At 41.4% G+C, this 12887-nt stretch overlaps 1 protein-coding gene across 1 annotated transcript in view; it reads right to left on the reverse strand.

Moving 5' to 3' along the window:
• LOC146701227 (partitioning defective 3 homolog) overlaps positions 1-12887 on the reverse strand; it is a 358058-nt gene that overhangs the window by 146775 nt on the left and 198396 nt on the right. Inside the window, exon 15 of the mRNA XM_085467562.1 lies at positions 6658-6805. Coding sequence (XP_085323688.1) covers positions 6658-6805 — 148 coding nt within the window. The remainder of the gene's footprint in view (positions 1-6657; positions 6806-12887) is intronic.

Consider the following 12887-nt stretch of genomic DNA (forward strand, 5'->3'; position numbering starts at 1 on the left):
GCCTATTCCCTGCCTTTAAATACAACACTGCTGATATGCACAAGTGTTTCTAAAAGTAAAACTTCCTTCACCCCCATAATTGTCGCCAATTACCACGCTCATGTTTTTTCATAACTTAAAGGTGATATGTCACGCAAAACTTTCTTTGGAAAAACATCTTTAAAGTGCATCTTGCAAATACTGCTGCCTTTTATTTATTTATTTTATTTTTTACAGAATACATTAAAAAGATTGCTGCTAAACTTACGCTCACGCCACTTCAAAAGAATAAGCACAGAAAAGCAGAGAAAAGGGTCAAATTTCAGGGTAACACTATATACACACACTGATTTTAAAAAGAGCTCGCTATTCTTCTGACAGGTGAGCATAAAAAAAGGATGACTTTTTTATAGGATTTTTAATCACTAAAGGGTAAAATAAACTTCTACAAGTACCTTTTTTTGTTTGTTTTTTTAATTTGGGTCAATGTGCCTGCAGGATTTTACACCCTTGCCTGCATCGCACACATTACATCCTGCAAACACCTTCTTTCCTGTGTGACAACAGCAGGACTCTGCTCGCCTGGTTCCCACCTCCAGTCTAACTCCACTACCTGTCCCTCGCTGCTAGGCATGCACTCAGTTTGGGTCAAAAAGCCACATGCACAGAAAGCATTTGTGCACGAGCCTTAATTTTCACCCCAGCGTGTGGATCCCACACCCGGTGGCACTTTTCAATTAGACAGAACGGAAAGGCAAAAGCTGGGTGTGATGCTAACGACCTTTGTGGCAAAACCCTGACTGTCGCTGTCACAGTATGCACATGCAGGAGATTTTACTTGGCTCCATATTTCCTTCTTGCATATTTCCTCTTTCCTTCTTTCTTTCCTACTTTTTTGTGTAAATGAGACGGCTACTTTACTTGGTAGATCTCTATCCCTTCACCTTTAGAGGGCAAAACACGGGCATGGATGGAAGGATAGCATGAAAAAAAAGCAAAAAGTAGAGTGAAGAACTCATCTACTTTGAGCATGGAGTCAAGCAGAGTGCTTTATGTTCACCACCTGCTGACTGCAGATACAGCTTTTTGGCCATGATGTGTTCATGCACGTGTGAAGCTAACGCTGACAGCATCACAGAGCTGCATGGCTTACTGAAACAATCCAAGAATGGGACTACCTGGAACTATTGATCAGCTGAATTGCACACCAAGCAGACAGTCCTGAATGACAGCCCAAAATACTACAGGCAAGATCACAGCAAAAGTGTCCACATGATCAATGTAATGGCACTATACTAGCTTAATAGCACCTGTCTCCTGTGTGAGCATGTCTCTGCTGTTGCCATGATTATGATTCCTATAATTTCATTCAATTGCACCAATTAGATAAGATAAGAGATAAGATAAGATAGAACTTTATTAATCCCTCGGGTGGGTTCCTCTGGGAAATTCGACTTCCAAAAAAAGCACAGCAACGACCAAAGTTACAGTTACAGAACTGTTATATATATATATATATACACACACACACACACACACACACACACACACACACATATATAAATACAGAGACAAATATAAATAAAATATACAAAGGGGATAAATAGAATAAATAGGAATAAAAATAAAAATACAAGTGAATTGCACATTTCAAGTATTGAGTCTATTGCACTGTTGACTATTTACAAAAAGTATTGCACAAGGTATTGTACAGTGAGGTGCAGAGGCACTACAGCTTAGTTGTTCCCCCCTCCTTTGTCCTCCTGTTTCCCCTCCCTCTCCCCTCCAGAGAGGAGTTAAACAGTCTGATGGCGTGTGGGACAAAGGAGTTTTTAAGTCTGTTAGTTCTTGTCTTGGGGAGAAGCAACCTGTCACTGAACAGACTCTTCTGGTTGTTTATGGCCGTGTGCAGAGGATGCCCAGCATTGTCCATAATGTCCATCAGTTTCTTTAATGTCCTTTTTACCCCAGAGACTCAAGGCCTTTTCCTCGTGTTTCAGAAGAAAGGCAGCCTGTGAATATTGGGTGTAGACTAGAGAGCCAGGTTTCTGATCAATACTTAAGGTAAGGTGAGATAAGGCATCTGAGGAGCATTGCAGCTATTTGCTCTTTTTTTTTAACAGTACACAGAGAGCACGACAACAACAATCATGGCTTGGCAGAAATATGGAGTTTACATTTTCACTGAATTGACTTGCTGCCATCTGCAATAACTCGCAATCACAGTCAGATCTTAATTCTTGAGCAGCAAAACCATTCCATCCCATTTACCTCTGTGTCTCGATTCATTTATAGAGGCGCAGGCAGCGTAATGCAGTGGAGCATCAGAGGAGAGTGCTTGATTTGGTTAGAGAGTTCCTTTGTTTGTCTTTTAAGAGATGGAATGCCTCAGAGTTTTGTCTGTAATCACCGTTTGCTCCAAAGGGGAATGCACAGCTCACATCAGTGGGTAGAAGCAGCTGCAGAGGTTCTGCGCGAGCGTGTAGTTCTTTTTAGTTTGTAGGTAATGCACTAAGTGCGCCGCACCATATCCCAAACTCCACACCTCTGGCCTTCATGATTCAGAAATTTAGCAGGTTAGATGCACTCAAAATCAAGTTGTCAGTCAAGCCCTGGCGGCTGTATGCTTGCTGACCTTGCTGAGCCAATCTCGATATCTGTCCCCTAACCACAACTGTCACATCTCACGCACCAGGCAATATGTCTGAGCCCCATATGAAATAACAAGCAGAAGAAGATGGAGCAAAAACAGCTATTCTCTGTCTAACCCACAGACATTTACCATCAACACCGATGAATGCACTTCACTGTGACAGCTTCACACGTGTTTTCACAACACTATGCGTTGCCTTCATTTAAATTAAAGTAGGTAGCTGTTGTCTGCATGGCAGATGAATTTACGTGTGTAAGATTATGTCAGGAATATTTATGCTATTTGCCTCCAAAGTAAATAACGACACTGCTGACATTAAATCATGTCCAAGGTCATGAAGGGCCGTGGATAACAGTAAGCCATCGGCACTTATTTATGGACAAATCAGAGAGGACAGTGAAGCATCACTTCTTTTTACAGAATTAAAATGACATGAAATCTCTACCCTGGCTTTTTGTATTCTTACAGATGCTCACCCATTATTATGGATTGTGATTAGAGTGTGACGTCAGTCTTATCCTGTTTTTTGCCATCCAGGATCTGACTACCTCACTACACTTCAGGCGTTAACCCCCCACGAAATCAGCATGTACAAGGGAGAAAACTAGACACGGTTTTGCACTGGGAACCATCAGCTGTGATGACTGTTAACAAGTTGATCTTCTAAGTCATCAGTACAGAGCAGTCATTTCTACATGCTTACATGAGCACTCAACACTATAGTTCACAGTTCTGACATTAGTGTTTTGACAAAAGTGGTCACAGACTGACAGACGTTTAAACATGAACCACTGCACTCAGTTCCTCAGCGACAGAGTGAGCAATCAGGAACAGTTTCCAATTACGACGCCCACTCACAACTCTAAAATAATATTCATGGGGCTGTCGGGGCAAATGAAAAAAAAGAAGAAGATAAATGCATCATCTATCAACATGTCTTCAACATAACAACAAGTTTCAAAATCAAGAGGGAATTGGGATTTCCCAAGTGTAAAGACAGGAGACTTGTCCAAGAAGAAATGCTCAGAAAAAAAACAAACATTTTCAGCTTGCGTATGAAAGGATTTTGGCTGGACAGATATTTTCCACTTGTATTGTATTTTTTTTATTATTATTAATATTAATAAAATAAATAATCTAAGAAGATGCATTATATGGACAAAAGCACATTACACCTACAGAAGCTGCTCTACCATGGAAACACATACCTCGAAGCTCCTAGCACACTTTTGTGCTGATGATAAGGCCAGAGGAGGTTTGTAACTGGCAACTTTTATGCACTATGAACTTGAGCACTCAGTGACCCCGCTCTCTAACATTACCAGGTCTGCAAATTTGTGGCAGTTACAGGGTGATTGGGGAATATCTGATTTTATAAAGCTGTAGCAATGGAACAGAAAACAGCTGAATTCAAAGAGACGTGGCCTAATACTTTTGTCCATATGGTGTATGCTGTAGGTTTTAAGTATCCAATATGGTGCAACATACAATATGGGGTGTCGTTCAAGGACAATGTGTGACTGTGATTCATTATTATCAGGATGTCCAAAAAACTCGCTGAAAAGCCTTCAGTTAATCCAAAACGCTGCAGCAAGAGTCCTGACAGGGACTAGAAAGAGAGAGCAGATTTCTCCTGTATTAGTTTCTCTTCATTGGCTTCCTGTTAAATTCAGAATTGAATTCAAAATCCTGCTCCTCACATACAAGGTCTTAAATAATCAGGCCCCATCTTATCTTAATGACCTTGTAGTACCATATCACTCTATTAGAGCACTTCGCTCTCGCTCTGCAGGCCTACTTGTTGTTCCTAGAGTATTTAAAAGTAGAATGGGAGGCAGAGCCTTCAGTTTTCAGGCCCCTCTTCTGTGGAAACAGCTTCCAGTTTGGATTCGGGAGACAGACACTATCTCTACTTTTAAGATTAGGCTTAAAACTTTCCTTTTTGCTAAAGCATATAGTTAGGGCTGGACCAGATGACCCTGAATCCTCCCTTAGTTATGCTGCAATAGGTGTAGACTGCTGGGGGATTCCCATGATGCATTGAGTTTTTCCTTTTCATGTGTGTTAATAGACCTCTCTGCGTTCAATCACACTTGTTATTATCTCTGGCTCTCTTCCACAGCATGTCTTTTATCCTGTTTTCCTTATCTCACCCCATCCAGTCGTAGCAGATGGCCCCGCCCCTCCCTGAGCCTGGTTCTACCAGAGGTTTCTTCCTGTTAAAAGGGAGTTTTTCCTTCCCACTGTTACCAAAGTGCTTGCTCATAGGGGGTCATATGATTGTTGGGTTTTTTTCTGTATGTATTATTGTAGGCTCTACCTTACAATATAAAGCGCCTTGAGGCAACTGTTGTTGTGATTTGGCGCTGTATAAATAAAATTAAATTGATTTGAATTGAACTCTATGATGGAGTACCATATTTATTGTAGCACTTCTTCGGAGCTACATGTCTTTTCACAGCAGCTGTGTTGTGTTGCAAAAATTAATAGGAATAAATGTTACTGCGCAGTAGACTTAAATAACAGAATTTTGTCAGTTTAAAAGATGAAGACATGTCAGAGAAAGTAGACATGGGTTAACGAGGACGTGACTCAGAGGCAGCCCGAAGACACAGAAGAAAAGGAAATGGCATATTCTTGCAGCGAGACAAGCCGAGTCAAAGATCTGAGACTCAGCTGAGCTTTAGCTGTGATAACTTACTGCTTTAGCACCTACTCCGCCCCCACCTCGAAAACTTTTCCACTTGGCTCATTTGACTCCCACTCTTCAGAATGAGATGAGAGCTACACACCCTTGAGGTTTCAATCGCCCAAAAAAAAAAAAAACATTTCCATCAGTGCCCCCACAGTTTTGCTTCTCATGATCAGAGCAGTGTTCTGAAAAACCTGCACTGGAAAAGCCAGTGGAATAAATAAGTCAAAGTAAGAGAAAAACCCAACCAATTTGAAAACATCTGATTGGGGCTGGAGGAGAAAAGCATGATGAAAGAGTGGAAAAAAAGAAAGAAGAGGAGACAGAGGGAGCGAGAGTGTCAGGGGCAAGCCCTATTGATCTGAAAGCTTAATTAACCATCAGATGCTTCTGACACAGTCTCTGATCTTCTATGATCAGTGGCAGTGTGGCACCACTCTTGGGGTGGGGATGGTGGGGAGGTTATAGAAAAGAAACAGGAGAATGACTGAGAGAAGGGCAGAAAGGAAGAAAGAGTAGATCAGTGATAGATTACAAATTCACTTTGCAGAGTGTACAGAAGGATGACGGGGTGATAGCTGACAAAGGAGAAAGACTAAAGACAAAGAGATCATGAGGAGACAGTTGATTGGGCAAGGAGGAGACAAAAGGGCAAGAAGCATAATATGGATAAAGAAGATAATGTGAGGGAAAAGCGAGTTAAGGAAGGTGAGAGTGAAAAAGAGGTGTAAAAAGGAATGAAGGATGAAAAATGCTGTAGATACATTTGCCTAAACTTCATCATTTCCCAGAATAACGCCCTCCCCACACTGATGCAGTCACCTTCAGCTTCTGCACACACGCATATGAGAAAGGTCTGCTGATACTGAGATGACAGCAGTGATTACTCGAGGATTGAATTGCCAATTCTAATACATCTGAAGAGCCGAGATCTCAGCCTGGTGATGTCATCTGGGCAGAATGGAAATTGACCCAAGTGAAACCAGTCAGGAGCGAAGTGAAGGTGGGGAGGATTGAGTCTGACATTAATCCCTGGGAGGTTTAAAGAGTGAAACAGCACACCTTGGAATGTGATGTGGGGGGTGAGGGTGTGAAGGCGATGCATTTCAGAGGTGCTTTGGCTAATGTTAAAATTGATCTGGGCATGTCAGAAAATACATTCAGTGTACATGAGGTTAACAACTCAACCCGAGTTCCCATCAGGGTATATCAGGAGAGCTTGGCCAAAAAATAAATCCAATTTGTGGAGTAATTTCTATCTAGCAGAAGGTGAAAGAGACATAAAGGTGAAGAAAGGGAAAATGAAATAAACGTGTTGACATGTTACACTCACCAATGCGTCCGATCGTATTAGCTCGTGGAGTGGAGACGCTGTCTGGGCCCTCTGTGGTTTCATAGAGAGAGTTGGAGATCCGTCGTTCATGGCTCTCCAGAATAGAGTTAAGAGGGTGCTCCAAAAATGAAGGGCTGCCAGGGACTTCCTACATGGACCGGGGAGAAAAGACTTGCTTACAACTCATCAGACAGACAAACAATCACACTGCCTAATCTAAACTAGTAACGTGCAGATTTAGGTTTCAAATACATTCTAAATCTGTGACTTTTTTGGATCATGTATTGTATTTACAGTATTCGTAAACTGAAAAAGGAAACTGAGTCAAATTAGTATTTTTTTTTGTTGTTGTTGCTTTTTCTCATCAAATACAGGGCAACATGCTAACACGCGTGAACAATCAAATGCTGCAATGCTAAGATGTGATAAACAAGGAGCTACCAATCACCATCTTAGTTTTAACCAGTTTTGGGTGTAACACATTCAAAGTAACTCTTAACTGTAATGTAACATGTTACTGTACTAAACTGAGTAATTAAATTCATCATAGTAGTTACAATTATGTCATTACTTGAGTTACAAAGGTTCTTCGGTTATCTGTACACCACAAATAGAAAGAAAATTTTTTTTTTCTTCCTGCGCACTTATGCTACAATCAGTTAACACAACTTCAGCACTTTGCGATCATCTGCACAGACAGCATGCTAACGCTAAGCTAGCCCAGAATCCGGAATTTTGTGTTTGCACGTGGAACTATAGCATATGGTTTATGTTACATGACAACATGTTTCAAGTCGTTTTACAGAGTAACGCTAAAGTAATGCAACAAGTGATTTAACAAAGTACTTTTTCCATCAAGTAAATAAATACTCTACTGAATAACATTTAAGAAAAGCAACAGATAATGTGTAAAATATTACTTTTGAGCAATGACCCCAACATTGGTTTTAGCATATCAGTGTTCGCTAACTAGCTAACTAGGATTAGCACGAAACACAAAGTGCTATGTAGCTATGTAATACTTCTGCAGGTATTTTGTCATTAGCAAACTCTGATAAGCACTAAAAATTTTTATTTGATATTGATGCTAAGATCACCACTCACATTTATCATAGAAAGATATTTCATTACATAAAAACAGAAGGAACAACTTGTACTTTTAAACAATACATTTTAATAAAGCTATAGGTCATTTTTTTAACTATAGAAGAATGTAAAGTAAACTGAAAAAGATTTCCATTGTTGCAATGTTTAAATTGTGTCTGAAGCCAGTGCAGTGCTGCTGTTTACGACCAAATCCAATATAATTATTGCTACAGTATCAGCAGCCAAAGTGGGCATAGTGCCTTGCAATGCATGTGAGATAATACTCCACCAGTATTATTCTATTTCAGTTTGTGAATATAGGATTACAAGGTGATACACACATGGTGTTCACATAAAAATGGGTCAGTAGAATGGATCCCAGTGCTGTGCCACCAATACACCAAAAACATAGAACCGGTGCTTCAGTATCAATCTCAGGTTACATCTCGGTATTTTCTGCTTCAGCAGTGTGAAACGGGTCGTGCAGTAGTCAGAGCTGGATAAAGCTCAATGGATTTCCTATAGGCCAATAGATAGCTCTCTCTAACAATGAGCCCTAGTAAATGGACCAGTGACATTTGCCACATGGTCAATGTGCTGCACTGGTGGTTATTGAGCCCACTCACAGTCAGTGTATGTCAGTCTTGACAGCTGAACATGGTTAGTGGCTCGTCTGGGACCAGTGTACACAGATATTCTTGAGTATTCAAGAGCCAACAGCCTGTCAAACGTGGTATTTTGGATAGAAACAACCAAACCAAGAGTTTGGGAGTAGATAGGGAAAAATAAAAAGCAGATAGAAGAAAATAAAACCTGGGTATTAACCTAATTTCTCACAGTTCTTTATAGCAGCTTGTGGGCAGCCAGGGGAATCCACTGGAAAAGAACTCTCTGTACAGGACCTATTACAGATAGCTCCCTTGCAGCTAGACAGTCCAGCGTGGCTCAACTCTATACTCTAAAGCACGCTTTAAACCAAGAGGCCCCAGCTAATATTGATGTCTCACAACACTCTGCTGGCTCCCGGCCAAGAAAAAGGGGAGTAAAAATGTAACAACAAGAGCAGCAGGGAGACAGAGGAGCAGGATGGAGACGAGGGGGAGAGAAAAGAAGAGGATGTGCTGCTGAGGCTTTTGTGAACAAATGACAGGTTTTACAAAAAAAAAAAAAAAGGGGAGAATTATTGGGTGTGGGAGCTGCGGCCCTGGTGAATTGTGGGTGCAGTAAAAATCACATCCTTGCGGGAGCTGTGCGTCCTGGGAGATGCATACCGGGGTAGAAGGACTTATCGGCTGTTTAATATAAATGAGAGGTTTAATGAGGTTGAAAGCACAAGACTTTATCGGGACAGCGTGTTGATAAGAGAAGATGTCGGAGTGAAGCGTGCACGAGTGCGCGTGAAACAGGGGTGGGGGGGCTGGGTCAACGCAATTACAATCAGAGCCGCGGCCACTGCCAGCCTTTTAATAAAAAGCACGTCCCTAGATGATTCAGACTCAATAAGGTTCAAATTGTTGAAATGAAGATTTATTTAACTCGCTTTTCTCTCCTTTATTCAGCCTGCACTCTGCACTTTTTAATCTGTCTCAGATCAGCCAGAGACTTGTCATGAGCTTGACAGAATTAAGATGGAAGGTTTTGGGTAAGAGGTAGGTGGAAATATGTGGAAAGATTGGAACAGAGAGAGCAGCTAAGGACCAAAGTGATATGAAAACTATGTACAGAAGGCACTGAGTGGAATAGATCTCAGAAGGAATACCAAGTCCCCTCTATCTCTAAGAGTCGGACAGGTTTATGTGAAATGTATTTACTGGCTTCTATGGCAAACAGACATTGGAATAAACATAACACAAAGTCAAAATTGCAGCAATTTAATCTTTGTGTATTCAGTATTAATTAAATCCGCTTCTGTGCATGCTAATGCTTTAGCCCCGGCTGCCTCTGCTAACACACTTGTGAATATTTAGCGGTGCAGGTTTCTACGAAAACCTGTGACACGTTCATGCACAGTTTGCCACCAACTAATATTCAGTTGTCAAGATATCCTGTTGTGATGGGCAATTCTGGAAACATTCTGATAATGAAATGGAGAAAGAAAACTGCTTTGTGATATAACAGCAAGCCCATTTATTCTAACATCAATTGGGCAACTTGGCGAAGACGCAGATTTCTTTATTTTAATTTTTGGGGGGGTTTGTTTTTTCTAAAGGTGTGCTTGCTCCTTTAAGTCTTTCAGTGATGTTTAGCCCTTTCTTACCACCGGGTCTCATCATATTATCACGTTTTTAATGTGTTTTAATCTAGTCATTTTCAGAGTGGATTATCGTGTTGACAGAGGGAGAGGGCAGAGCTCTGCGACTTACACTGAGATCGGGAGCTGCTCCCCTCCCGCTGGACTCGCTAAACATGCATGTGCGTTTGTGTGTTCAAGGCAATGCTTTAATGTGCAGTGCACTTGCATATCTGCGTGTGTGTGTGTGTCTGTGTGTTCTAAATACATCTGTGGGAAGTGCAGACTTGTGCACAAATGTTGTTTTTTTTGCCTGCACATCAGCATCTCCCTGACCTTGAGTACTCAGTAAGGGAGAAGAAGCAGTGTGTTGACAGGCATGGTCTTAAGCTGTCAACCAAGGCTAATAATGTCTAGTCCATGGCCATTTCCTGGCCTTCTATCCTGGTCTCAGCCTGTTGCCGGGGCCCTAATCCAGTCAACCTCCACCATAATGCTGTAATTACAATTCTTAAGCTGCTGCATCCTGCCCCCGGCACAACTCACCTCTCTGCTGGCTAGATATACCCCACTTTCATTAGCTTCTCACATCCACCTAGAGCCTTAACCTAATGCCTGTGCCTCCCAAAGTGGACTCGCAAGTCTTTTAGGACTTCTTAGCAAAACTTCAATTTCACCAAAGTATGACACAGATAGAAAACCAGCACAGCAGTGAGGTATGTGCTCAGGTTTAACTGTTAAGCCACTGCTCTGTCTCCAACTGCAACATAATAAAGGTCTTGTCTTGTTGCCTAGCGAACCATCTATCTACAGGCTGCACTCAAATACTGTGAGACTTTAAAGCTCTTTCCTCTCACACTGGATGCAGCAAGAATACAGGAGAATACATGTCGTGGTTTTCTGTTACATATATTTCAAGCATGTATGGAAGTTGTGCAGTGCCTGCGAGTGCTGTCCACTTTTAATGCTGTATGAAAGCAGTTACAGCAAAAGTTTCATAGTAAAACAAAGTAGTTTTGTATTTGAAAAACAAATAGGCCCTTTTCACATTAGCTGTTTTGTCATGCAGTCATTGGAGGGTAAACACAGGTGTAATTATTAACATTAATTAGATCGGCAGAGGCCAAGGCCCTGGTGCTGTGATGGCTCACTGGAATGGTTAGGAAACAATAAATAAAACAGCGTTAATTAACTGGATTGTTTACATTAATGTTTACCGTGTTAGGACGTGTCAGAATGGTCCTTCAGTGAACCAGCAAATTAGCAATAAAATAAATAAAATTGTGTCATAATAAGCTGTCAGTGTTTCTGGTGATGAAAATATAAATTGCAGGTTGGTACATGGAGGTTTTTAGCATTGTGTTTATACTACTTAAAGTACAGGCAACAAGTGTTCAGAGACTTAAATTTAACAATTAGCCTGAACACAATTTTTCTGATTGAAAGGTGTCAGAATACACAATGCATTGCAATTTGTTCCGTATGGGTGCCCATGCTGGGCCCTGTCGACCGCTGAAAGTGCCAACAAAGGTCACAAGATCTGGATCATGGAACAATAGAGCAATCGTGCTTTCTTTTATATCACGTGCAAACTCAGGTGTGTGTGATGCTTACTTGGAAAGCCAGTGGAGGCAATGTGATGTTCTGTGATGTTTTGGGCAATATTCTTCTGGGAAACCTTAGGTCCTACTATTTATTTGGATGTTACTTTGACACGTACCACTTACCTATGCAGACTGTGTACACCTTTTCATGCAAACAATATTCCCTAACGGCTGTGGCCTCTTTCAGCAGGATATTGTACGTTGTCACAAAACAAAAAGCATTTGACAACGAGTTTAAGGTGTTGACCTGGCCTATAAATTCGCCAATTCTCCATGACAAACTAGTCTACGGAGGGCCCACCCCACAACTTAAATCATCTGCTGCTAACATCTTGGTGAAGAAACCAGTCCATGCCTCGATGGGCCAGGGCTGTTTCGACAGCAAAAGGGGAATATTAGGCAGGTGCTGTCAACTCATCTGTCACAAGAAAAAGGTAGGGTTAGATGAAACTAAAGATATCTAGCTCACTAGCACTCCAACAGAAATGACAAAACATTCGTTGTTTTTTAAAATGATCAAAGCTTTTACATACTGTATTTACACTTAACATTCTCCTCACACACATTAATAACTTTTTTGTAGCTCTACGCTGAAAACCACATGATTACTCATACCAAGCAAATAGGCTTCCATTGACTTTTCTTTTATTCAACAGGATTTATAATTGCGGGTCACAACCGGTCTGTATAGGATGAGGTTCTATTCACATTTGTCAAGTTCAATAACAGTTCAAGAATCTCATACATAACTCATACCCGAGCACTATGCTGTGAAGTGAAAGGCGTACATCTGTGTATTTGTATTTGCATACAGTTACACATGTTGCTCAACAATACTTGAGTTTTCAGAAACTAAGCACACACTTCACCTCCACAGTCCTCAGCCATGCCCAAGCAGCCCACTCAACCGCTAGATTCAATATATTATTCTCTCAATTGGTCCTATTGAGTTTCCCCTGCCGCTCCTAAATGAGTTAGTCCGTAGAGAGCAGGCCGGGAATGAGGGCCCGGCAGCGCTGGAATTGCATTTCTGCTGCTCTGTGATCCGCTTTTCTCAATTTAGTCACTGTGTCATTGCAAACTCCATCTCCCAGAGTGCACTGCTCTGTGCCCTCACTTTATCCCTTCCCATGAATCACTCCCATTTGCTATGACAACAGGTGAGCTCTAGTTCCTACATGTCACTATCTAACTTGAATTCAATCAGTCCATACGAGTGGCCAGAGGGTTGGTCAACACAAATTTCCCTCCCTTTCCTGCCTCTTTTGCGGGGCCAGAATCTCATTGTCTTAAGGTCTCTCCCAGCAGTG

This window comes from Copadichromis virginalis, linkage group LG9, assembly GCF_057382275.1.
Source record: "Copadichromis virginalis isolate Kocher_CV1m ecotype Utaka linkage group LG9, C_Virginalis_male_GT1.1, whole genome shotgun sequence".
In the NCBI taxonomy this organism is placed as follows: Eukaryota; Metazoa; Chordata; class Actinopteri; order Cichliformes; family Cichlidae; genus Copadichromis; species Copadichromis virginalis.